The sequence below is a fragment of the Desmodus rotundus genome, chromosome 4 (assembly GCF_022682495.2).
Source record: "Desmodus rotundus isolate HL8 chromosome 4, HLdesRot8A.1, whole genome shotgun sequence".
In the NCBI taxonomy this organism is placed as follows: Eukaryota; Metazoa; Chordata; class Mammalia; order Chiroptera; family Phyllostomidae; genus Desmodus; species Desmodus rotundus.
The window spans coordinates 166,915,044-166,942,151 of NC_071390.1; the positions used below are offsets into that span (position 1 = coordinate 166,915,044).

Here is a 27,108-nt window from a genome sequence, read left to right on the forward strand (position 1 = left end):
AGGCCACCGCATGGCCTTGAGGGACTAATTTCTACATGCCACAGGGCAGAGAACTGGGGTACAATCTGCCCACTGTGGCTGACAGAGTTACGAAGTGCGAGCACCTTGCGTGTGAAATTAGCACACCAGTTAGGGTCCCTTTTAAAGAAAACATACATCACCTTTCAGTGCATCTAAAGCAGCAGCTTTTAACTCACAACTACAAATGATAAATACCTAATTACTAAAAAATAACATCCATAAAAAACAATGGTTCTCAATCTCAGTGGGCTTGAGGTTGGTGCATCGATTAAGAACGCAGGCCCGGCCCCAGCTTCACACTCTGATTCAGGGGCTGGGGTAGCACCCCCACATTCTCGTGCAGTACAGCAGTGCACTCCCCACTCTCATGGTTCTGGGACCCTGACTTGGTGGAGCCCTAAGTACCGTCACCCTGTGCTCCGGGAGAGCTAAAACTGACATGCCCATCAGTCAAATGCAGATCTAATACAAGCAATCTACGGTAACGGTCACAAGTTCAGGGTGCCAAAGCAAGTGACTTGCCCCTGGTGACATCACGCCAACCATGGTTTCAGTCATAGCATCCTCCAGAAATAAGTGCTCGGCAAGTCCGCTTGCTGCGCTTCCCCAAGATGGGAATGTCGTAGATTACCTGCGACACACTGAGACGTGCAGACACCCAGAGTGGCGACAGACTCAGGGTTGTGTCATAGTAGTTTCTTCACATTTATATTCAAGTGTTCTGACTGAACAAGACAATGTTTTAGCATTTTGCTGAGTGTAAAATTTTTATTTTGGAAGAAAATCGAGAACAAAAGAAAACAAAAAACAACCCCAGGAAGCCAAAGAATTAGAAAGACTATTATTGTCACAGTCTTATTAAGTCTGGCACAAAAATAAACCGTTATGTAAATTTCTGAAAAACCAACACAATTTATCCTGGAAAAGGGTGGCACGCAACACTGTACCACGGGCTAACCTGTGTCAGGTGCGTCGCACACGCCAACCCCGACACTCTGCACACACTCCTCCTCCGGGTCCTCCACTCTGAGACAGGCACGTCATTACCCCGGCTGCTCGCAGGTCAGGGCCGAGTCCCACACACCGTCAGTTACCGGGGCGGGGGGTCTCCTAGCCCAGGGTCCTCCACGTCCTGGTTCCTCACTCTTTGCTCGTTAATTCAAAATGCAAATCTGGCGCCTGCTGCTAAATACACTAAATATATTCTCTAACGATCGAATTGGCTCCAAACATGAAAAGCAAGGTTTCTAGTGGTGGAGAAACCATCTCATACACCTAAGCACACAATGATAAAATCATGTGCTCTGTGCTTATTAAAACTTAGAGATTCAGGTATCAATTTAAACTTTAGCACTTTGCTGTAACAGAAATCCAGTTCCTAAGTAGTTTATATATCATATACATTAAAACTATTAGTGAAAATCTATCCTCCTATAATTAGGATGATTCACTCACATTATCAATCTCACACTCAGTGTTAAAAGAAAGCGAGGTATAAGCTAGGGGCATCCACAGAACCATTTCCGGTCCCTGGTTCAGGACAACGGCAGAATCTGGGAGTCCTGCTTCTCATTTACCCCCACGCTGGAACTACAAACAGCAAACGTGCACATACCAAGAAACCTCCATACATTTAACGCTGAGGTCACATGGGGCAGACTGCTGTCTCATAAAGAACTAGTTAATTATTGTGAAATTGGAACTCATTCTAAGCACAAGCTATAGTTACCTGGTCCCCGACTCCATAGAAGTTATTTAAATGTTGCGCGGTGAACTTCTGCAACGCACTCTGCAACACTCCACGTACCTACAACCTGTCACTTCTCCGTAACGTCATCTGACAGCTCGCCTTTCTCACTCACAAGAGCTTGCTTAAGACCTTCTCCACTGTGCCATGAACACTGACCAATGAAAAGTTCTGAAAATTACATGTTGACCGTGTTTAAGGCCTGTCATGGGCAAGGCTGCAGTCCAGCATAGTCGGTCTCCTGCAGGTCCCAGGTCTAAACTCCAAGTTTATGCACACAACAGTGGCTTTTCACCACCTTTCCCTTCAAAACCAGTAAAGGTCGGACCAGCAGAAGCACCTGGAGCACACCCAGTGGCGTGCCTACAGTCCCAGTGCGACAGCTGCCTACCACAGGGACAGAGAGATGACGCGGCAACCCCGCAGGTGCCCACAGACCTGGCCACAGCAGATCTTCCCGCCCAAAGATACTCCGAACTTTCAAAGGCAGTCCTGCATTTACCAGTGAGCTGGTACTAGGATTCACAGGTAAAACGGAAACTCTCTGGAAGTCAGTCACACGAGCACACCACTCCGCTTCTGGAATGAGCACTGGGAAATCGAGAGCAGCTCCTCCGCACTAAATGCTGAACTGCGTTTCCGTGACCCCCATCGCTCCGCTGCCCAGGGAGTCGACCGCACAGACAGCCACCACACGCCCTTGACCGATTCTGGACAGAGGAAAACGACACGCAGACGCCTGCTGATTCCAAGAACCCGGGGCTCTGACACAGTACAACGCAGTACCCCTGCAGCTGCCAAGCTTTGCTGCTGCTGTTTAGGTCAGAGAGGCAGTACCCACCTTTGGTTTACTTGGCATCACAGTAAACCAGAGTATTTTGAAAACAAAATCTCGAAAGCGTTCTGGAGACCTAAAATAACCTAAAAGAGGAAGGTGGGAAAATAGGAACAAGTGCTGTCTACGTTTCAAAAACACCAGGTCCATCAAAATGTACAGTGAATGCCTAAACGTAGTTTTTTCCTGATACAGAAATGATTCCTGATACCTACCTTTTTCTTCACAATTCATGCATTCTTTCAACACTAGTGCTGCACAGTAACACTGTACAAAGGAATTTCAGCAAATAGTCTATCACGCTGACTATTCTAGTAAGAGGAGATGAAGCAGAGTGAGAACAAAACTGACTTTATTTCTGCATTATACAAAGGGAATTAAAAATGGCTCAGGACACTGCAGCCATCGCCTGTGTCCTTTCTGACGTGATGAGGACATACAGCAGTGACACCCACACTAGGGGTCCAGCTCAGGGTCCAGCTTCTCCACTTTAATGACCGTCTCCGGAGCCAGGTCGGCGGCGCCGGCGCACTGCTCCTCGGCCTCGGGCTCGGAGAGCACTTCTTCCTTTATTTTCAAGGGCTTAGCGGTGGCCTCCTCATCCTCATCAGAGGACTCGTCCAGCTCCCATTCATCATCAATGTCCATTTCAAACACTCTCACGTGACGGAGATTGGAGCTTAACTAAAGAAAAAAAAGGGCAGATACAGAACTTTTAAATTTAATGGTTTAGCTAATACATTACACATAAGGAATTAGAAATCAGAAGTTCAAACAAAGAATGGTTTTATAGGAAAATGATTTTCCCATGAATTTACAACAAAATCACTAAACTGAAGCCTTCATCTTGCATAAAGGATCTCCACACATAACAGTAACAATTTCATAATCAAAATCTAAAATTGGTATTAAGTACTTAGTAAGCTTTCTCAGAACAAGAGAACTAAATAGCTAAGGGGACGAGCAAGCTCATAATCAATAAAAGCAATTCATCACAAAATGCTCACACTGAAAGGACCTCACAGACCCAGAGTCACTTCCTCCCGTAACTCTCAGCAAACAACCTGTAGGTGCTTACCACGCAGGACACTTTGCGAAAGCCGTTCCCAGCAACATACTGGGCTTTCATGCTTTCCAGTAACCTCCAGTGCTTCTCGAAATGCATGGTACGTGTAGGAATGGCAGTTCGCTGTTCATCTAGCCTGCAGGGGAGGAAAAGCCAGTCCAGGGATGAAAAGGGGATTTTCTCCCTGGTTTGCTAGGGGTGGTATCAGTCAACCATGGGTTCGATTTCTAGCAATAGTCCCACTTCCACTATATTTCTACCAGCCACTATGTGAAAAAGCTGTTGTACTATATTCCATGAAAATACTGCAATTACAAATAGGCAGAATATCATCTTAGTAAGGTTTTTTAATTCCCTTCCAAAGAAAGCTGACACATTTTTAAATCAGAGAAGAGATCAGCTTACTAAATCTCAGTCAACTAAAGCCCTGTCTTGGAGCCACATGCCCTCCATGCAGCTACTGAGGCCCGAATTCTGGAAGGGAAACACTAACAGCGACCTAAAACAATTAATTCTGCTACAAACTGGGCTTAACGCTACTCCTGAAAAAAGAACTAACGAAGTCCCATTCTCCACTCTAAACAATTGCCAACCTTGTTCCAGCAAATACTGATTTACTTGTATAGCAAAGGACCAGAAGAGTTGTTGAAGCCAGTAACTTTTTAAATAAAAAAATAGGAGTATTTCTGCTCAAATGACTTTACAATTACCCCTAAGTATTAGCTAGCATACCTAGGGAACTAGAATGTATAACATACATTAAAAAACATTTTAACTAATACATCAGAAAGATGAACTTACTAACGAGCTAGTTACCTTGCAGAGTAAGTCCCAGTGAACTGATACTCTGCAGAATCTTCACAGTTATACACTGAAGACAGCGGCAACTGGACCAAGAGCCGATCCCTTCCTTCGCGCCCCACAGTGTCCCTAAGGACCACCGTTACAGTGTCGTCATCGTAGAACTGGGCATCCAGGCAGCTGTAGGTGCTGGAATTGAAGCCGGCTTTGTTACGTGAGGGACGAGCATAACTACAGAGACAAGACTGCACGCATAACACACTTGTACAAAGCGAAAAAAAACTGGTAACAAAAAACCCAAGTGACATTCTATACAATAGCATTTACAAAATATCATTAGTCTGCACTGAAATCAGTTACCCGATGTGCTGATTATTCCCAAATACAACTAGGCCCTAAAAATAGTAAACACGGAAGAGGAAAACATCTGTGAGGCTGGCTCACAGCGTCTGTGGTCAGGCCTGACGCCTGTGGAAATGCCGTGAGTTATACCTTTTGTGTATTTTGAGTTAACAAGACTGGAAGCAGCAGTAAGATTTATATACGAAGACACAGCAACTTCAAAGACGCTACTACAAAGTACTTTTATGTAAGGGACCGAGAAAAAGAGCAGCCCACGAGTAGTGTCGCTTCTGTCCTCTGCAAAGGCTCGGGGGTGACATAGTACTGCTGCCCTTTCGCATCCTGAGAAAACCCTACTGCACTAGGGACACCACCACCTTGTTGCTCACAACAAGAACCTCAGCCCTCCCTCTGCCCCTGGGACCAACCACATCACTTTCTGACTGACAGACAAGGGACTCGGAGGAGATTCCAGGAGAGCTCGTGACAAATTCCTGCTGCAGGGTGGTAAGGTTCTATCCAACTCACTCAGTAAGCATACGGTATGGGACCACTCCGCCCCCTTTGTTGCAAGGGAGGAAGGCCTCGTAGGTATCTACCGCTTCACTGAGTCCAGCCATATTCCGGTAATGTGTGTTGTCACACGCACAAATATACGTACACATATACACACACGCATGCACACAGGTATACATACACATACACACATACACATATGTACACACATACACACACGTACACACACACACACACACACCCCAAACAGAATTCAAGGATTACCTTCTTCTCACTTTCTCAGTTATGGCGTATGTGAAGCTCCCAAATTTAACAGCGATGAGTCCGTTACTGACAGATCTTGAAGAAAGAGAAAAAAGAGACTTTGTGGAAATACCTGGACAGCCAATCATCTAAATGCTTGAGAGAGCATGACTGCCAGCCAGTGTTCGGGCATTTACCTCAGCACCAAATCCCAGACCAAAACACCACGATGCTCTCCCTGGAGTGACTAATTTAAATACCTAGACAGGTAAACCTAACACCAAAATTACAACTTGGTTTAAAGTCTTACAGTCACCCAAGTAGCTACATACCTTACAAATTAAGAACATCTGGAACAACCAAATTATTTTGCTTTGGCTATATCTTGGTCTCAGAATATGTCCTTGAAATTCAGATTTAAAACCATTTAAGATACTGATGGCATTAGGAGTATGATTTTCCTTTCAGAACTTTTACTTTGGATTCTCAAAAAGAAGTTTCTATAGGTGAGGCCCCTTGTTAATGAAAGACATACTGAACCTCAGGTAGAATTTCTTCCTATAAGGAAACCAAAATGCAGTTTTGAACTTCTACAAATTCATGAGATATAACCCTGAGTTTCCACTCTTGATTTTTCCTAAGCCTTAAAAAAATCCTACATGTAATTGCTACATACCAATACAAAATCAGATAATCTAGAATCAGAAGATACCATATAGCTTCCTAATTTGCACCATCACCTTCATGACATGAAAACTAAGACTAAGAACAGTTCAGTGACGAGCCTAACGTCATAAGGTAGTTTCACCAAAACCTGAAAACTAGGGAAGAGAAGCTGTATGTTTTATTATTGAGAGTAAAATCTTATCCCTTCTGATTCACATTTCAGACTAACACTTACTGGGAAATATCAGTATGTCTCCTTAAGATGCACATTTTATACAGTGAATCTTCTAAAATAGTGAAAAGAAGATAATGCAGATTTGAAGTCTTATTATTCCACCTAAGAAAAAGAAAATACAGTCAAACATGACTTGTAGCCACCAATTCACAGGACAAAGCTGTATTGTTACACGACTGGGGAGAAACACACTTACAGAAAAGGGAATTTATACAATCTACGTGCAGAGTCCTCACTAAAACAAGAGAAAAAAAATTAGGGAAACTTAAAATTGGCTGCTGAATTATATCACCCAAAAGGCAAACAGCATTACCTTCTCGTATCTTTATACAATGGAATACAGATTGCCTGATTCATTGATTTTCCAATTACATCCTAAATAAAATAAGATTAAAAATATTATTAGGGCACTTACATATACACAGATGAATACTCTACAGAAAGTAAGTGACCATTCCTGGGTAAGTCTAGTAAAAAATCATCTATATCATCAAACCTTTCTCACAAGAAACTTGTTTTTTGTTTTTAACCCTCACCTGAAGACATTTTTTCATTGCTTTTAGAGAGAAAGGAAGGGAGAGAGAGAACCACTGATGCAAGAGAGAAGCATCGACTGGTTGCTTCCTGGACACGCTCACATTGGGGATTACATGCACCCAGACCGGGGATCGAACCTGGAACCTGGATACGTGCCCTGACCAGGAAACAAACCCACAGGTTACAGGACAACGCTCTAACCAAATGAGCCACACCGGCCAGGGCTCACACAAGAAACTTGAATGACAGTTATAGCAGTAAGGATAAGAGAGACAACTCTAAGCTGAGAAGGACCTTGGAGATAAGCACATGGCACAGTGAGAACCAGCTCCTCTGGTCCCAGAGCACCTGTCATCCATCCTGAGTAGCAAACAAGAGAGACGTCAGCTCTGTAACCAAGAACACTTATAGTAAGTTTGTTCTGGGAACAAATACTAAAGATGCGAACACTTTCAATAATCTTTTTATAATTTATATAGTAACAGGAAATATTAGGGTGAACCATATCAAACTGCCAGTTTTGTTAGTCAAAACTGGCTGAAGGTCAGCATTTTCACACGATTCATCTAAACGACTAGGATCGTTTACAAAATGAGCCACATACTGGAGACACTCTTGCTCCCACACAGAGACATGCATTCCAACTTACTGCGGGCTTCTGTAAACATTGATCAATAATGCTCTCCATCCGCCTTTTCACAAAATGCAATGATTTTCGAGGATAATAAGGAAACAGCAAAGGACTTTCTGGTTCAAACAAAAACAGAAACAAACAAACAAACTAGAGTCAACCAGATGATTAGAAGAAAAAATCCTCCTATGAGCAGCCTCCCGCCCAGCCAGCTTATCTGATTGGCCGTGGAATTCTCCCTGGCCACTTCACGGTACCTGCACATCGTCTCACCAACAGCGACAACTGTGTCCCCCGCCTTTCATCATCTGCTGCGGACAGCCCGGCAAGCCCAACCCCTCCTAACTACAAGCTGAGTCCTAGCAGCTTATCACCCTGTGTGCCATTTTCCCCAACAAAATCCAACAGTGTGCTTCTGCTGGCCGTGAGAAGAGGGGGAAGGTCTGGGAACCCTACGACACGTAAAGAGACGGTTCGGTCTTCTCTGTTCTTAGCCACGGTGGCGTGGCGGCAGCAGTCCAGGGCTGTTGTGGACGAGTGGGAGACTAAAAACAGACACGGGAGACAAGGAACTGGTGCTGTGAAAATATGCTCTTTACCTGTAAAAAGGCTACTTTTTCAGTAGAAAGTAATATATAATTTTGCATTTACTGACACCAACTATGCTAGGTTCTTCTTACATCTGTTATTTCTTTTGCTTACAATGCTTGTACAAAGCAAGCATCATATTCTCCATTTTCCAGATTTAAAAAAAAGCGACCTAGGCGGCTTAGGTAATTGCCCACTATGAAAATGACTAAGTATCTACAAATCAAGCCCAAGTCCACCACCCGAGCACTCCCTCTTCCACTGTGGCCTGTGGGGTCCCCAACCTACAGCAGCTCACGCGCCAGCTAAGCTGGACAAAATGCACGTTAATCATGGTGACAGTTTAAGCGCCCCACATTTTTGGGGGACAGATGCTGTGGTATTGCAGAAAGATATGTGCTCTCTGCCCTCAGTCCCTGGCACGGAGCTCCTAAAACCCTGGGATTTCCCGAGTGGCAAGGGTGACAGGGGCATCTGTTGTTCTGACAGGGCCCACTTGCCAGGCCCTAGCCAGCATCAGTACAGGGCTGGGTGCCATAAAGACCAAGCCCGGATTAGAAGCTTGGAACTTTCAGCTCCATCCCCCAGCATCGGGGAAGGTGAGGAGCTGGAGTTAAGGTTCAATCACCAATGGTCAATGGCTTACTCAGTCACGCCTACATGATGAAAACCCCACAGAATCCCCTGAACAGCAGGGCGCAGAGGGCCTGGGCTAGGCGAGCACCCCAAGGCTCTGGGAGGGGGTTTCCTGGGGAGGGCTCCATGCCCCTCCCCCCATACTGGGCCCTGTGCATCATTTCCACTGGGCTGTTCCTTAGTGGTATCCTTTATAATAAACCAGAAACCTAAGTGTATGTCTGAATTTCATGAGCCAAATTATGAAAGCTGAAGGGGGGGAGTGGTGGGGCAAAAATGGGGGTAACCTGGGGTCCAAACACTTGCAAGTAGAGTCTGAAGAGGGGGCAGTCTTGTAGGACTGAGCCTTTAGACCTGTGGAGTTGGTGCTAACTCAAGTAGTTAGTGTGAGAAATAAACTGTAGGTGTCAGAACTTGGTGTCATGAGGGACAATCCCTCTAATTTTGGTGTCAGATATGTTCTGAGTAAAAACAGCTCAGCTGGGAGTATAATGACTGCTTATGTGCCCTGTGCCAGGCACTATTTCTAAGTACTTCAACCAGCTTAATTCACTCAGTCTTCACAACAGCTTCTCGAGGAGGGCGCTATTACCATCTCATTTCCAGATGAGGAAACTGGGGCATGGAGGGGTCAGGCCCTCAGCCACACCCCTACAAAGCAGCAGAGTGGGAGTCAACCCAGGCAGCTCAGCTTCCAGAGCGCCGACTTGGGCCTGTTATACAACGCTGCCTCCCCTATGCACCCTAACGAAGTGCACGCTTGAAGCATTTAGCCCTTGGTTTTTACAAAGTGTTAGAATTTTGAAGTTCTTTTTTTAAGATTTTATTATTTATTTATTTATTTTTAGAGGGAGGGGAAGGGAGGGAGAAAGAAAGGGAGAGAAACATCAGTGTGTAGTTGCCTCTCGCACACCCCACACTGGGGACCTGGCCCGCAACCCAGGCATGCGCCCTGACTGGGAATGGAACCAGTGACCCTTTGGGTCACAGGCCAGCACTCAGTCCACTGAGCCACACCAGTTAGGGCCAAAGTTTTCTTACTAGTTCCATTATGACAGTTGGTATCACTCCATCCTAGACTTAAGAAGCTGGGAGATTCGTAAGAGAAGCTTAAGAGCTTGTCTGAACTCACATACTGGCAAAACCTCAAGCATTTAAGAGATCTGAAGTACATCTTTGATCTACACGAGGCCTGTGGCTAAGATTAGGCCTTTCTATTCAGCCACAGAAGATGTGGGGGAACAAGGTGACAGGACCTCTTTTTAGCCCAACACAGTTCCCAGGATCGCTATTAGCCCACTGTAGTGACAAGGTCCGGTGCCACCACGCCTGGCACACTGCCCTCAGCCCTCCTCAGGCACCCTTGCTTACTCCTTGAGCGTCCTGATTAAGTACCGTGCATGAGCTGAGTCAGCTGTACTGTTATTCTCCCTCCAATCAATAGCTAAGTCACATCAACACACCTCCCTGCTGATCTTAAGACTCTCAAGCAATAAAAAATACAGGGCAGGGCAAAAGTAGGTTTACAGTTGTGAGCATGCAAAACAGACCTTATTCTTGTATTATGTATTAGTTATTGCATTATCTTCCCTGTGAACAACTGTGAACTACTTTTGTCCCACCCTGTGTGTGCTGCCCTAAAAAAGAATGTGGACTTCTAGGGTTAAAATGAAACAGCAATAAGCAAAGTTCTGGGCCCCAGAGAATTCCTTCCCCTCCCTCCCACCCTCAGGCAGTGGGATAACAAGAACCAGATCACTGTGGCAGAGACGACTACTGAGTCCAGCTGAAGCTCAGGCTCTGTGGTCAGCAGAATCCTGGCTCCATCTCTCACTGTGAGCTGTGTGTGCCTGGGTCTTCTCTAACCTTCAGTTTCCTCATTACTAAAACCAGGATGGATAGTGCCTTCCCACAGCTTCTTGTGAGGACTGAAGGAGAAGATTAACGAGCGTGGCTCTTACCCTAAGGATCCTAAGAAACAGCTGAACTGTGGTCAGATTACTCTTTAAGAAAGCAAAGAAATACTTTGACAGTACTTTCATCCAAAGTAGTGAAATTCTGACATGTTTAATGGTTGCTATTTTGTGTTGCATCTCTAATAATGCTGGATAGGTGAAGTTTTACCATCTCAACATTTTACAACCCTAGAAAATGAAAGGCATAACGAGTAAACGAGAAAGCTACCACCTCAGGAGAATACACCAATGCATCGCTGTGCTTTTAGGAGTTAACAAATTGCAACTGGCAAAACGGCCTGGTAGGCTCTTCAGTTTTCTTCACAATGTCCTATTTTCTTATAAGGTGCAAAACAGACAATGTAATACTTAAGAGTAAGCAATCTTACCATACTGCAGGTAACATCAGAATGTTTCTTCATCACGGTAATGTTATACACTACTTGTTATTTTGCTGTTTCTTTAACCAAATGAAGTGAACACAGAAGATGAATCTGTAGCGCTTGGGTAAGTATTCAGCAAGTGCTCAGCAAAACTGTTAGCTGCCCTGGTCTCAGACAGATAAACGTACTGGCCACAAAATCTCCTTGGTCTGGGAAATACCTTTAAGGTGGCTGCTGTTCTGCAGGAAGTCATACCACTGGTTTCCTTCTGTGTTCGGGGGCGACACAAGGTCGTCATCTTCATCTTTCAAGTACTACAAATACAGGATCGAAAATGTGAATGCAAGAAACAAACATCAGGCTTCAAACACCGTTTATATTTATCATTATTCTACTTAATTAAGTTAGTTTTACTGCCAACGCCTCTTGGAAAGTGTATTGCTGTTACTCTAAATGAGGTGACCAAAATTTACTAAGTGCCAAGTAACTAAAGAAACTGCTAACTGCTAAGATTAGAATGCTGTAAATACAGAGACCATAAGCTGAATTTGAATTTTGAGGTCCATTTTCAGAAAGTGTGTTTTAAGCTTATGCATGTACGTTTATAAATTAATCTGAACAGAAGCAACTGTCCATCCCCTCGACAGCGGCAGTTCTCGGCATGTGGTCCATGGGCCCCTGGGAGTCCCCAGACGCTTTCGGGGGTTGCGGAGGTCATACTACTTTCACAGTAGTACCAAGTCACCGCTTGCCCTTCGCATGGTGACGACATCGCGCCAATGGTCAAAAGCACGGGCGGGAAAATCTCTGCACCATCACGAGGGCCACAGCAGCGGCACCAAAACTTACTAGCAGCCGCCGCACGCCTCTTTGCCACACTCACAGTTTCACTGCTCTCTGGTGACGCCACTCAAATGACTCGTTTTGTTAGAGCTTAACCGCTGAGGACAAATACTTTTAACACTCTGTGTGACGAGACTGGGCAGCATACATAGAGCACTTTCGCTGCAACCAAAGCATTTGGTTATCACGGGGGAAAGCATTTATGGAAATGTAGTTGTGACTCAAGCCAGGCAGTTTTTGTGGCTCGTGGAATTCCATTTTTACATGAAAGAATGACTGGCAGAAAAACTGTGATTATTCATTCTTGGGTACGTGGCAGATATTTTCTTGAAAACAAATAAGGTAAGTCTGTCATGTTAAACAAAACAACTGCCAGCATTGGTTGCCAATGATAAAATTTAAACATGTATACAAAAACTAAAATTCTGAAAAACCACGAGTGCCTGACAGCTTCTCAGTACGTAAGGGCTGATGGGACCGGCGACAGCAGGAGTGGAATGTGACTTTCGGACCCTTCGCGGACGAAGGTGTCAGCACACGCAAGGTCTGCAGCACTCAGTGAGCCCGCATCTTCCAAGTGGCCAGTCCGGGGCACTGCAACGCCACGCGTGGGTACAGGCCCATCCGGGGGCGAGGCCGGCGAGTGGATTTCAACGCATCAGAGTATGAAAAGGCCGCTGATGCAATTTAGAGTCCACACTGAAACTAGCCCGTAGGGTGCTATCACTTGGCAGGATGTGGTGCAGTGTCAAAGACACCCAGTTATCTACGGCACTACTAAAATACCTGTCCGTTGCCACCACACACCTGTACGAGCCAGACTTTCTTTATCTACATCAACCAAAACAACATAGCATGACAGATCAAATGCAGAAGGTATGAGAATCTAGCTGTCTTCTCTTAAGCCAGATATAGGAGACTTTCAAAATTATAAAACAATGCTACTCTCCAGTGAGTTTGATTTTCTGAAATATAGTTTTCATTGAAATTATTCACATTAGCATGTAATAGAACTGTTATTTTTAAAAACAATAGTTACTTTAAGTGACTTAAAAATATTTTAATTTAATTTCTAATACCTAATAATATCTACCACTGTAGATACAACCACATTAAAGCTCTTTAGGGTCCTCAATAATTTTAAGAATGTAAAAGGGTTCTGAGACCGAAAAGTTTAAAAACTGCTACATTTAGCTAATTCACTGAAAGGGCAGGGCTACTAGACAAGTATAACTGGCCTTATATTACTTTCCATGAACTCTGGGTAACAAAGACTAACACTGCTAATGTTTTTAAATTATTATTTTTAATAAAAAAAATAACTGAGTTAAATCCAAAGCCCATACCTGACCAACTCTTTCAACATTGAAGTATTTTCCTTTTCGATTATAAAGGTCTGGAGCCTGAAAAGGATAAATTCAGTTCAATTCATAAGTCAGCTCACTTACATTTAAACCAAAAACTTTATTTTTTAAGAGAGCTTTTAGTGGTAGTTACTCTTTTCTTTCATGGACTGTAAGATACACACACAAAAGTTCAACTTACAGGCTTTGGCTCATAAATAAGCACTGCCATTAGTTAATTCAATAGTTTAGAAAGCATAACTGCTAAGGACTTCAATTAAATAGGGTTAAATTCGACCACTTCTTACCATTACCCAGGTTCACTGCAATTATTAAGAAAAAATCAGCATTACAGAAATACCAATTTCCTACCTCATTGAAATGTTCAGTAAGAAATTCAGCAACAAATGTGATATCTTTTTGAGTCATCTATCAAAAACGAAAAGGAATAAAAAGAGAAGAAATCAAGGTAAAAGAAAGCTTCCCAATAATAGAAATATCATGTAATAACAAGTGTTATGTTTACACTACCTGCCAAAAGCCATAGGCCAATTAAGCAAAGTTCCTGCATAGACATGTCAGCAGGAACCCAGATGACGCAGCTCTGAACATGTGAAGTCCTGGGGTTCTGAGAGGCACATGACTCAACACCTGAACCCACTTTCCAATCTGAGAGTCCAACCACCACAGCAGTCCTCACGGCACAGGCGGTTTACCATGGTACGCCTGGGCTAAGACGTGTGCAGACCCCCCCTTCGGGAGTGGGGAGTGCCAGCCCAGATAAGCAACCTCAGCCTGAGTTAGGGGCCGCTCTCTACAGCGTTGCTTGCTTCAGCACTGGCCTGTGCTTTTGGCAATGACCCTCCCTTCACCTTACCTTAGGTCTTCAGCCCTTAAAAAAGTACACATTTAGGTCCCTCCCAACAATTAACGTATTTTATCTCCCCAAATAACGGTAAGAGTGATCTCACAGAACCACTAAGCTGAACTTGCCGGGTTTCCAAGTCCCACAGCACACAAGACCTACTTTGTGCTGAGGTGCAGTCCCTGACTTGCTTACTCCAGTGAGGCTAATTTTACTGCTCCCATTCTTCCAAGCTCACGATCACCTAAACTCCCTGAATCAGTGTGCGCAGGGGTGGACGGGTGAGCTGCAGGAGTCAAGTGGGAACTCTGCCCTATTCTGTAAGCTCTGCTGGAAAGACACTGCGTGGCTACTTGCCGCAATCCTTACAGTTGGCAAGAAATGGGGCTTACCGACATCAACGTAGGTGGGAATATCCAAGTACAGATCTCCAAGGAAAATAAAAATGCACTTAAGATTTAAGAAAATTAAGTCTTATAAGATTAGGAGCCAGAATAAAGGTGTTCTGGGACATAAAAAACAGAAGGCTTCCTAGGACCTGTCTCAGTGCACAGCCCAACAACCTATTCACTAATAACTGCATAACAACAGCACCAAGACGACCCGCAGAGCTGCGCTCCCCCAGGCCACAGTCAGCACGTTAGGAAAACACACTGTTGTGTACTACCTTATTCAGCTCAGGGAGCACGTGGTCTTCCGTCATTCTCAACATTGCTGAAAATATAAATTTGAAAACTATTTTTAAAGGGAAACTGCAAACATAATTTTAATTATAGACTCTTTTCCAAGACTAAATGTGTTTCATTGGACCAAATTTTCCATTTTCAACAGCTTCTTCTCATCAAGGAAAACTTACTTTCTTCTAAAAACTAAAGGGAGGGTAAAGGGGTCAAATATGGTGACGGAAGAGACTTGTCTTTGGGCAGTAAACGCACAATACGATATACGGATTATGTATTACGGAACTGTACGTTTGAAACTCACGTAATCTTATTAATGTCACTGCAAGAAGTTTAATAAAATTTTTAAAAAACCTAAAGGGTCACAAACTTAAATTATTTTTCACTTTCTCCTTCCACCCAGCCCAACGCCGCTCCAGACAAACTGATGTAACTGCTGCCTTGTGCTAAGACGACATTTGCTGGGATGCTACTCTCTAACCCGGCAATGTTTCTTCTCTTAAAATCTCCAAGTAGTTCTTTCCACCAAAAGCCTTAGAATACCAAACAGATGTGTCTCCTTCCCTTGGGCGTTTTTGCTACATAAAGATATTTAAAATTTATGTGGGTATATGAACATTTACATATATCTATATAGTCTTTAATCTAGCACAACGGTCCCCAACCTTTTAGGCACCAGGGACTGGTTTCGTGGAAGACAATCTTTCCACGGACAGAGTGGTGGGGGATGGTTTTGGGATAATTCAAGCGCATTACGTCCAAGCTCACCTCCTGCTGTGTGGCCCACTTCCTATCAGGCATGGACCAGTACTGGCCCGTAGCCTGGGGGTAGGGGACCCCTGATCTAGCAGCTGTGGCTGACTCTTGGTCCTGCCACAGGGCTGTGCCCACCAGTACTGTGTTTCTGTGTTACGTCCGTGTAAGTCATGAAGTGCGCTGCGTGTGCTTCTGCAGTGCTGGAATGTGCTCCCTGTGTCTGGTCAGGAAGAAGCATGTTGGACATGCTTCTGCAAATTCCGATTATTTTTAAAACATTTTAAATTCAAACTTCTAAATTATCTGTAAAACCGGCCATAATCTAGTTCCACTCATTCATTCATTTATCCATCCCAAAATTACTTACTGAGAGTAGCAGAGGTGCGAGGGATGCAGCAGTGTAAAAAGCCCCTGCCTTTATTAGGATCTCACAAAAGAGCAGACCAGGGGTAGAGAGTGAACTAGCGGCAGAGCCGGGGTACAGCCAGGTCTCCGGCGCCAGCCCAGCACGTTTCTGCCACCTCCGCTCCCATGATAGGGACTGAGCAGTAGTTCACTGTTCTTCTGACCCGCTTCTCATTAGTCAGGACACGCCATGAGAATGTAAACTGCCTACCTTACCCCACTACTTGTAAGTAAAACCAAACTACTACTTCTGTAAAAGAAAATTATTTCCAACGTTTCTGGAATTCATTCTAATTAACATCTCTGATCAATTAAACAGGCTGGCCTCAGAAACACTCTGGCTCCCCACTCTGGCTGGTGTTGGTACGGTTTTGAGAAAAATCTAAGAATTATAAAGTCAACATCTGCAAATTGGATTCATTATTTTACCAAAAGTGATTATATTAGGCTGACAAGTATGAAGTCTGTTTTTAAAATATCAGAATAGAAAATCTGGGCATTTGTTTAAAGGATGCTAGTACATTACAGGTAACTTAGTTTCTATTTTACTCTTTAGAATTTTAACAAATATGGGATAAATTCCATTTACAACTAAATTATGCATATGTTGGAGGGAAATGTATGCTGGATTATTTCAAAAATTTCAAGAGAAGTCACAAAAATAACAGTACAAATGGGCCTAAATAAAATATGCATATAATGTAAAGTGAGTGTTAATATTTCATATCAAGTCCTGACTGGTGTAGCTTAGTTGGTTGGGCATCATCCCACACAGCAAAAGGTTGCCGGTTCGATTCCTGGTCAGGGCACATGCCTGCATTTGCAGGTTTGGTCCCCAGTCGGGGCGTGTACAAAAGGCAACTGATCAGTGTCTCTCTCTCACATCAATGTTTCTCTCCCTCTCTTTCTCCCTCGCTTCCTCTCTCTCTAAATATAATAAAAATATTTTTAAAATATTTAATATCAAGTTAATAAATATGTTAATTCCCTACAAATGCAAAGATCCTGTGGTAATACAAAGAAGGCCACAAGCAGTCTGCATTCTACTGAGCTACGGCATCACTGCCCAACAGCAGTGGTGATGGAAACGCTCTAGTTCTGTGCTGTCCAGCGTGGCAGCCCCTAACCACACGTGTCTGAGCACTCGATCAGAGCCAGCGTGACTAAGGCACTGAATATCTAATTGTGTACCATTTCAACTAATTTAAATAGCCACTGTGGCCCGTGGCTGAGGCAATAGCCTGCACAGATCTAGGGATAGAAGACTCAAGTGTAAAAACAGGAGCTATGCTGCTCGGGGGCAGGCCTGTGTCTTGCTTTTTCCTCTCTCTCTATTAATTCTAACCCTAATGATGCCTAATAGAGAGCAGGCAGTCCAAGCTGTCATTCTAACCTAAGGAGACAGTACAAGGTAAGAAGGGTTTATTACCAGTGAGTGACAGAGACAGACACGGCTGCAGGTTACATCCCCAGGGGTGGGGGGCGGAGGGGGGTGAATGTACAGGAGAAATACGGCTGGCCATGTTCTGAAACAGGTGACAGTGGGTGAAGGGCAGAAGGGGGTTCATTTATTCTATTCTCTCTGCTTTTACAGGTATTTGAAATTTACTAAAGTAAGTGAAATATTCTAAATGGATACTGCTACAATTTTTAATGCTTTACTTAACTTACCCACATACAGCCACCGAAAAAATGCTTTGAAGTTTTTCATACTACTGTCTATAACTCTAAAAAGATAAAAATAAATCAAAAATGAAATTATTACATAAGGTTCATATAACATTTTTCAATTGTGCAATATAATAATTTTTACTGTTCTGCTATATCCTATCTGGATGACATTGAAGCCTTTAGAACAGGTTTTACAAATCAAACACACATCTAAAAATAAACTTTCAAAAGGGGAAATTCTGCTTCTTTTAAAAAATAAAGCAAATAACTCAGATTTTGACTGGTTATAACAGCCTTGCCACAAATAACAGTCTCTCCTAACGTCCAGTAAAAGTACGAAATCCTTTTCTAACTTTGCAAATAAAAGAAACCAGAAAAAAGTTTTCATCATTAGTCTTTGCTTAAAAAAATACTCACTGGTCAGTAAAACATCAACCCCAACGGAAAATCATTATAATAAATTTGTATTCTGTCAATACCTCTGATATCACTGAACATTATTTTTGGAAGATAATTTTTTGCCTTTACAATAATGGATCACAAGAACTAAATTTCTGTGCTTAACACAAACGTAGACCCAAAATTAACTGTTAAAACTGGAAGTCTTCATGTTGATGAAACTGATTCTGAATACAGGGATGGGTTATCATTTTTTTAAAAATCTCTTTCTAATCTTAATCTTGCAGCTTAAATAACACCTGCACTTTTCATTCTTAAGCCTCAAAGCCCCTTCCAAACATTGTCTCATTCTACTACTAGAGAGGTAGGTCATCGTCATTAACCTTTCTGTACCCAGTAAAACCTTGACTGAAAACTGTCACATCTCTTATGTCACTAAGCAGTATGATCAAAACTCCCTTGCAGCAAAAAGAAAAAAAAGTTCCTTTGTATCTTTCCCAATCAATACGTTCACCCTAATCCCAGGTAACCTCTGGCTAACATCAAAATTCTCACTGCCTCAGTCCCTCCATCTATAACGTAAACTAACGCTATGTCTAATTATCTGTTATCTTTTCTTCAAAGAAGAAACAGTTAAACCACCTTTCATTGACACCGAAAGCTTAATCACAGAGAGCTTAATACTGTGTAGCTTTTCCTTCCATGTGTCCGAGCACTCCCATCCATAACCCCTACCTCCTCAAAGCCCATTAAAGAGATGGTGAGCTGGTGGGGAAAGGAATGGATGTGTTATGAACTCATGGAAAAAGCGGGCAGTAGGAAACAATTAAATTGCAGAAATGCCTAAAGCTGACAGGGACTGCTAACAGCTGAAGCTCAACAGAGGCAGCCACGTGCCAGATGATGCAGAGAGGGCAGCAAGGAGCCACGCACCTTGCAGAATCCCACAGATGCTTGGGTCCTCAGAAATGTCAGGTTCAACGGAAGTCATTAGGATGACGTGTGGGGCTGGACTCAGCAGGCCAAACTAAAAGAGTGGTATGTTCTTTCCCAAAAAGCCTAGGGGTTCACCTTGCAGACAGAGAACAAATGCAGGGTTCTCCGAAGAAGCAGAATGACCCGGGAAGAGCCGAGGCAGAGCCGTGTGGGCGCTGGCTGCACTCAGCAGAGGCCTGCACACCCGGGCTCTCATGCTGGCTTCAGGCCACCCGGAACCCAGAGACTCCAAGCACCTTCCAATTGCCTCGTGAATAAATGTGAGTAAACCACCGGGCATCAGGTATTGGAAGGAAGCTTGCAATAAGAGATCGAGACAAACTCAGTGACCCCGGAAGTGAATGAAGATAACTCAGGGAGCAGTGAAAACTTTTCATTAATGTCCTCGAAGAGACCTGAGGAGGACACCACTCCCCTGGTCTTTCTGCCTCCCATTTCCTTTGCTAGCTCCCCATCTAACCCGCTTCTGTGTGCCAGGACGCCCATCACTCCACTTCAGAACTCTCCTTTTCTCTGAGCACACCCCCTACTTCATCCAGGCTCACAGCTGAAATAACACCCATGTGCTGCCGGCTCCCAAACCTACCTTTCCAGCCCAGACCCCTCCCTTGAATGCTAGTCTCATACCATCTACACGCACTGGACAGCTCTACCAGTGCAGCTTCCAGACACTTCGAGTTTAGCATGCTTAACACACTGACTGGGCGATCAGAACTGACACCACTAAGGAGTGGCAGACAGATACCGTTTGCCTCTGGATGTGTCACCTCGAGGGGGACACCCCACCAATTATGTAGCACTCTGGCCTGGGATGCATAACCTGAATATAATCACGAAAAAAGTGTCAGATAAACCCAAACTGAGGAATACGAAGTACATATACATGTGTATATATACCCCCAAGTCTTGCCCATTTCAGCAAATGTCAATTCCACTCGTCTCGGTGCTCAGGGCCTAAACTCATAGTTACCCACGACTCCACATACAATCACCATGCCTCCTTCATCATGCCTCGATCTTGTTCTTTCTACTGTTAAAGCATGTCCAGTTCTGACCACTTCGGATTCTGACCCCCATTTCTCCTGCCTAGAATCTATCCACAACACTAAACAAATAACAAGAGGGATCTTTTCAAAACGTAACTCACCCTGTCACTCCACTGCTCCTAACTCCCTAAGAGCCTCTCGTTCCACCCACAGTGAAAGCCAAGGCCCTCACGACTGCCTACAGGCTCTGCACAGCCTGGCCCATCCTCCGCGACCTCTCCCAGCTCACATGCTGTCGTCCAATTCACGTGAGCTACGGTGCCTCCTGAGGTCCCTCGAACAAGCCCGGCACGCTCCAAACTCAGGGCCTTTACACTCGCTGTCTCTTTAGCCCCCAAATATCAACCAGGCTCACTGCCCACTGTCTCTCCCATCATCAACTTTCCAGTGAGGCCTTCTCTGACCACCGTGCAAAATGGCACCTGGTCCCTAGCATGCCTGAGGTCTTTTTCCCTGCTCGGTTTTTCTCACCACTACCTATCGTTATCCCCCACACTAGATATTTTAATTATTCATTTCTTTACTGTCTGTCTCATCACATTAGAATTTAAGTTTCATGAAGGCAAGAATTTTTATCAGTTTGCTCACTGCTATATCCTCAGCATCTAGCACAGTATTTATAACATAATTAAGTGCTCAGCAAATGTTTATTGATAAATGATGTTTTATAATTAAGTCAAGAAAATTCCTCAAAAAACAGAAGACAAAAACATGAAAAATGAGAGAAAAAAATGTTTACTTCTTTGTCTTTCCATAGAAGACGAATCCATGAAGTATATTATCTAATTAGATTTCTAGAACAAAAATATAGTAAAAGAAAAAAGATAATCAAAATAACATTAAAATAGAATCTGCGTTAAAATGGCCATTTTCTTATTATTAGCACAATGAATGAAGAGATCAGCATCTAAAAGTGCTATTGTGAAATTTCAAGAATTTAGAGATGAGGGGAAAAAATGCCCTACAAAGGCACGAGAGTCAGAAGCTCCAGACCTGCATCAGCAACAAAGAGCCTGGAACACAGGGGAGCAACACTTTCAAGGTTCTATAAGAAAACGACTTCCCCTTGGAAACCCCGGACCCAGGGGAGCCCACGAGTCCAGTGTGAAGGCAGGACGACAGACACAAAGGGACACTGAAGGTTTACCCTCACGTCTGTGCTTTCTGAGTGAGTAATGGATGATGCTGTCGAGCAAAAAGGATTAATGAACCAAGATACACAGGAAACCCGGGAAGTCCGGATCTAACCCACGAAAGCAATGAAGAAAATGCCCATGGGGTAGCTGGCAGGAGGGCTGGAATGCGACGTCCAGGCTGGGGCTGAGGGTGGGGGGCTGGAGGAGGCATCAGGGATGGAGGGGGTCCCAGGGAGATGATGCTGCCCTTGAGACAGGGAAAGGACCTCAGAATGTGATAAAGACAGTGCAAAAAAAAAAAGCAAACAGAGTCCAGGAAAAATGAACAGAAACAGTGAGAAAAATAATTTCTAAAAACTGATGAGAAAAAGAAATGTATTGGTCATACAATTTAGGAATATTACAGAAGAACTAAAAATAGAAATAGTTATAAGAGTTAAAATGTTAAGAGGCAGTACTTAGGGTAAGGGCAGGGGACAGGAAAAGGCTGTTTTTTGTTCCAAAACCACTGTGCTATTAGCTGGTTTTAATCATGTAAAGGTATAAATTTGATGCAAACTTTAAAATTTGTTTTAAGAAAATCATGACAATCTGCCAGGTTCTTATTGGTAAGTGAAAAGGGAAATATTCTCAGGTCAGTGATCCCATGTAACCCAAATACTTACTGAAGAAGCTCGTTTGCCTTGAGGATGAAAGAGCCCACAGCAGTAATAGCATCTAAAAATAAATAAATGAATATCAATTGTCAAGTAAGTAAAGTATGTTTAATGTACTCTACTGAAAAAAGTGAAACTACTACCTTCAATTCCTGCAGCATCTAATCCAAGGGGTTCATATTTTTGCTTCCACGAAGCCATTCCTTTCAGTTCACTCAAATGGTATAATAAAGACTCTGAGCCACTATGGAGATGGAGCAGAAATGAGTTAGTGCCGTTGCCATCGGCAGGGGGCACGCAGCTACTGCCTTGCCTAAACGTTCCTAAATTTTCAGAAACAAAAACTGAAAGTAACTTTAATTTTTTTCCTATGAGAAATAATTATTTCAAGGTTATCTCTAAAAACTGTAGCAGAATCACTTGGTCATCAACTACTGAGAAGAGTACATGACCACGACTGAATTTTGTAAGAATCAAATGACGTTCCAGAAGTGGTCCTGGCACATCTAAGACGGTCACGTGCTCATCGTGTTCTCCCAAGAGCTACGTATTTAACTCAGCAAACATCTATTAGCTCCAACTTCAGGTCAGGCACTGTGCTGGATGCCAGGTGCACAGCAGTGAACAAATCGGAAGGGTCCTCGGGGGCACTGACAGTCAAACGGGGAAGCTCGTCATAACCGCACAGACTCCGCGTCACTCCAACCACCACAAGTGCCCTGAAGGGAAGGCACGGCATGTGGGAGTAACAGAAGAACCTAACCTAAGCTGGGGGATTAGGGAAGGTCTCTCTGAACAAGCGATATTTGAGCTGAGAGCTAAGGAGTGCAAGTGAAGAGCGGGGCTGGAGTGTTCCAGAAGGTGGGTGGGATACACAGAGACATTAGGCAGAAAAAACATCGAGTCTGAGAAGGCCACCAGAGTGAGTAAAGCAGAGAGGCAGGTGTGCAGAAGGTCTTGGGAATGAGAAGGCACTGAAGTTTTTAAGCAAGAGTAACATGATCAGATCCGCGTGGAGAGTGCATTTGAGGGGTACAGGGTAGACTGGGGGAGACCGGTCCAAAGGGTGCTGCATGAATCCAGGGAAAAGGTGATAAAGAGCTCAGGGACTTAGCATAAAGGGCTTTGTCAAAAATGCAAGTCGCACACTGAGCGGGTCCACCGGCCAACCGCTTCACTGGGGCAGCTGGGAGGGAAACAGCAGGCGACTTGAAGATGGTGGGAGAAAGTCTTGGCTTGACACTTTCTAACTCTGCACCACTCGTACTGAGCCTCAGGTCCTTCTTACGTAAAACGAGGGTCACCATAACCAACACCTTTCCAAGGTACAAAATGTAGAAGTACATAACATGCTTGGTAAACTTAAAAATGATACACAAACATACTTAAATTCACTGCTCAAAAAAGGGTACATGCCCCATTCAAAATACACTTCATGGGTGGGTGAGAAAATAAGTTCATGAAGTGGGATTATAAGATCCACTCCTTTTATCTTGGGTACTCCAAGATTCTCCTCAAATGCCAACGCAGTAATTTAAGTGAGAAAAGGCTCAAAGAGAGAATGGCAGATGGTGAAGAGAAGGTTGCAGAAAGAAGCCCAGGCCCAGCACATGTAAATGCAATACCAAAAACTGCACATCACCTTCATACCTCTGTAAGTGACTTATAACCAACTTTTGTATACTGGAATACGATGATTCTATAGACTGGCCGAGCTTCTTTAAGCCCTAATCAAGAGAAGAAGATATATTGAATATGCATGTTAGGATATTGTATACTATTCTGAAAAAAAATTAAGACTGTGTTCGCAGCTACTGAAACACAGACTCTAACCACACGCACCTTTACTGTTAACTGGTTCATTAAGAGGGTCTGAAGTTCAGCACTGCAATGACAAAGAAAGTATTTTAGTCTTCTCTAGTCAAAATCTGAACGCATCACTTAAAACTTTTAATGTCAAATTATGAACAAGATTTTTAAACAACATAAACAAAAAGAAATAGCCCGACAGAAATTAAGAGTCTGTGGCACTCCCACGGGGAACAAGGCCCAGACACAGACCGGAGCACATGGGAGGACGCACTGCAGGCCGAAATGGCCTTTCACAGCAGCGAGGGGCAGGCCTGATACTCAGAACTGCACTGGGCAATGACCTAAACTCCTAGGGGAAAAAGCTGAGTCTTCCACAGCATATAACCACATAAATCACATCTGGGACATGTAAATGGAATAAAAATAAACCAATAAAACACACACATACACACACACACACATACACACACACCCCAGAAGAAAATACAGATCAATCTTTGACTATCTTAAGATGGGAAAGGTCTTTTTAAGAATAACACTAAGAATAGCAGATAAAAGAAAAAGATTAATTTGGCTATATGAAAAAATTTTTAACTTTTATACATTTAAAACATATAACATATATTATATACACAAAAAATGATCATGATTACATAAACAAGTATATGTGCACACAAAGGCCCAGAAAGATATACACTTTTATTTTTTTGTCCTGGTGTACCAGGCTTTACACATTATTTTTACAATGAGTAACTTTGAAACACAGATCGAAGCTGCCGGCAGGGGCTTGTTACCTCGCTTTCCCCCACAGCAGCAAGTGCATGAACTCGTCCTGCACCGATGTGGTCGTGTTCTTCTCCTAAACGCGATGGAGAAAGTTGCGTTTGTTTTAAATTATAAGCACACTTATTCACAATTGCAGAAGCACAGCCCCCTCGCTCTTCCTTAAGCTTCCCTCAGACCCATGTTTAAACTGGTGATGTGTGTATGAGTTACTAGGAGACAGCCCGTCAGCTCCTCCAACACCTGGCCTATCCCCCAAGCCCACCGCCCACCTCACAATCCTGGCCCCACCTACGCTGGACCCATGGGAACAGAGTCCTCCCTCTCTGAGAAAACAGCTTGAGGTTAAACTAAAGCATTTAAAAGAAATCCCGATCTTAGCCTTTTACAAATCAGACTGGTTTTTCTCACGTACCGCATAAAGTAAGTAAGTTCTTCACCGTGTAGTAACGTCTTCAGGTACATTACCTGCACAAACTTGGTGAGACGAGAATCCATCTGCATCAGTATTTCTTCCCACGCTTCACACATACATGTGAGTGACAAATTTATATACTATTAACAAGAAGAGAGTATTAATATGGTAAAAAGGATTTAAAGCAATATGCTAACTAAAAAAATATGTGCTTCCTCCAGTCAACTGTCTCAAAGAAATCCAGAATGTACACTCAACCACTTTTAACTTAGTTAAACCCAAGGGAAAAAAGACCATAGCTAACACTTGATAATCACTTAACTACCAAACATCCCTAAATTAAGTTTTTATACAGTAAAAACTTTATCCTCCTGCTTTTTACAGATATGTTTTACATACACTAACTGTCAAAACGCTGGTCTGGTTAGTCACTCGATCTTCAAACAGGACCATTAAAAAGATTCTGGTCTCCAGAAAGCTTTGCCATCAAGTAAAATTAGCAACTGCGGTAGACTGGGGGAAAAAAGGCCACAATTCCATGTAGCTCCTCTGTCCAGACACAGAGAGCGTTTCCCCAGTCCTTAATCTGGGCTGGGCTCGTGCCTGGTGTGACCAGCACAAAGCAGACGAGACACTGTGAGTGCAAGGCCCTGAAAGGCTTTGTGTGCCTCCACGTGGACACCCCTGCCTCAGCCTCCCCTGCGTGAAGAGGCCTGGGCTAGCCCGCGGGGCGACAGGATGCAGGGCCTGGACAGAGCATCACAGCTAAGGGACATCGGATCAGCCAGCTGACTCCCCATGCCTGACCACGCCCACCCAGGTGAGCTGAACCTGGTCCTGATCGACAGAACCTTCCTGCTGAGCCCAGCCCAAGTCGTCCACTGAGACACCAACCTACAGAATCGGCAGCTAATTTGGAATGGGTTTATTAAGCACAAAAGCTAACTGATAAGATGGCTGTTTTCCATAATACTTTCTTACAAAACTTCTAAAATTCCAAGACATTACTTTACTTGTGGGAATATTTTAAAAGATTTAAATTCTTTTTCTTTCTTTTCTTTTTTGGGAGGAGAAACAGAGATGGGTGGGAGAAGATTTTCAATTAAATTTCTTTTTCTTGCTTTAATTATAAGATTATCACCCAGACTAGATACCCTTACCACAGCGAGTTAGCTTTACAAAATACAATTGTCAAGCTTTTTATTTATAGAACATTAGAAACATTGTAAATATCCACATAAAACAAGCTATAAATAGGTACCTGTAAAAGAGCTGAAATGTGAGTAAACTTTCTGGCCATGCGAGTGACTTCAGGTAAGAAAGAGTACAAGAGATTGGTTTCAAGCTGCAAAACCAAAATAATAAAGTGAGTCACAATCAGACACGCTTTAATTTTTTTTTAAATGTTTCAATTACAGCGGACATTCCCTATTACATCAGTTTCAGGTGTACCGCACAGTGATTCGACATTACTTATGTAACTCAGAGTGACCGCCCCACGAAGCCCAGTCCCCACTGGCGTCACACACACTTACTGCAGTGTTACTGCCTACACTCACCGCACCGTACTGCACAAGCTCATAGCCATTTCTCCATGGCCGACTCGCACTTATTAATCCCTTCACCTGCTTTACACTTAATCCTTTTAGAAGCTAAATCAGTCCCTCCCGGGTCCAAACGTCCAGTTATAAAACAAATAAATCGCGGGGGCTTACCTACAGCGCGGTGACCACGGTCAGTGATAGTGTGGTCATCCCGCAGCGTGTACAAATATCGCATAATTACATCGTGCGCCTGACACTAGCATCACATGCTGATCACACCTCAACTGAAAAAACTTTCTGAAAATGAACAAAGCAGCCCCTACCAGTTCAAAGAGCCAAGGTCTGACTCTGCGTCATCAGAAAGACTGTGCCTGCCCCTTATAACAGCTTTGAGACCGACAGAACGAAACCTCAGGATTTTCTAACCTGCTGTGTTCAACAGCTCTCCCTCCCTCAGTTAGCAATCCCCTCTACATAGCTGGAACAGCTGTAATAATCTGTTTTGTAACATTATTATGAGGAATTTAAAAAATCATCATAAATATACATAAAAAAT

The 27,108-nt window shown here is 43.5% G+C and overlaps 1 protein-coding gene across 3 annotated transcripts in view; it reads right to left on the reverse strand.

The window, feature by feature from the left end:
* Window positions 1-2,938: 2,938 nt before the first annotated feature.
* ANAPC4 (anaphase promoting complex subunit 4) overlaps window positions 2,939-27,108 on the reverse strand; it is a 33,921-nt gene continuing 9,751 nt past the window's right edge. For all 3 annotated transcript variants that reach the window (XM_053922704.2, XM_024573653.4, XM_024573652.4), the window contains 20 exons: window positions 26,270-26,353; window positions 25,062-25,148; window positions 24,605-24,669; window positions 23,841-23,883; window positions 23,649-23,725; window positions 22,142-22,242; window positions 22,008-22,059; window positions 17,766-17,821; window positions 14,921-14,967; window positions 13,761-13,817; window positions 13,392-13,448; window positions 11,423-11,516; window positions 7,659-7,756; window positions 6,786-6,847; window positions 6,669-6,707; window positions 6,473-6,574; window positions 5,593-5,667; window positions 4,486-4,659; window positions 3,682-3,805; window positions 2,939-3,287 (listed from right to left, as the gene is read on the reverse strand). In XM_053922704.2, the coding sequence (XP_053778679.1) occupies window positions 3,060-3,287; window positions 3,682-3,805; window positions 4,486-4,659; window positions 5,593-5,667; window positions 6,473-6,574; window positions 6,669-6,707; window positions 6,786-6,847; window positions 7,659-7,756; window positions 11,423-11,516; window positions 13,392-13,448; window positions 13,761-13,817; window positions 14,921-14,967; window positions 17,766-17,821; window positions 22,008-22,059; window positions 22,142-22,242; window positions 23,649-23,725; window positions 23,841-23,883; window positions 24,605-24,669; window positions 25,062-25,148; window positions 26,270-26,353 (1,722 nt within the window). In that variant the 3' untranslated portion in view covers window positions 2,939-3,059. The remainder of the gene's footprint in view (window positions 3,288-3,681; window positions 3,806-4,485; window positions 4,660-5,592; window positions 5,668-6,472; window positions 6,575-6,668; window positions 6,708-6,785; window positions 6,848-7,658; window positions 7,757-11,422; window positions 11,517-13,391; window positions 13,449-13,760; window positions 13,818-14,920; window positions 14,968-17,765; window positions 17,822-22,007; window positions 22,060-22,141; window positions 22,243-23,648; window positions 23,726-23,840; window positions 23,884-24,604; window positions 24,670-25,061; window positions 25,149-26,269; window positions 26,354-27,108) is intronic.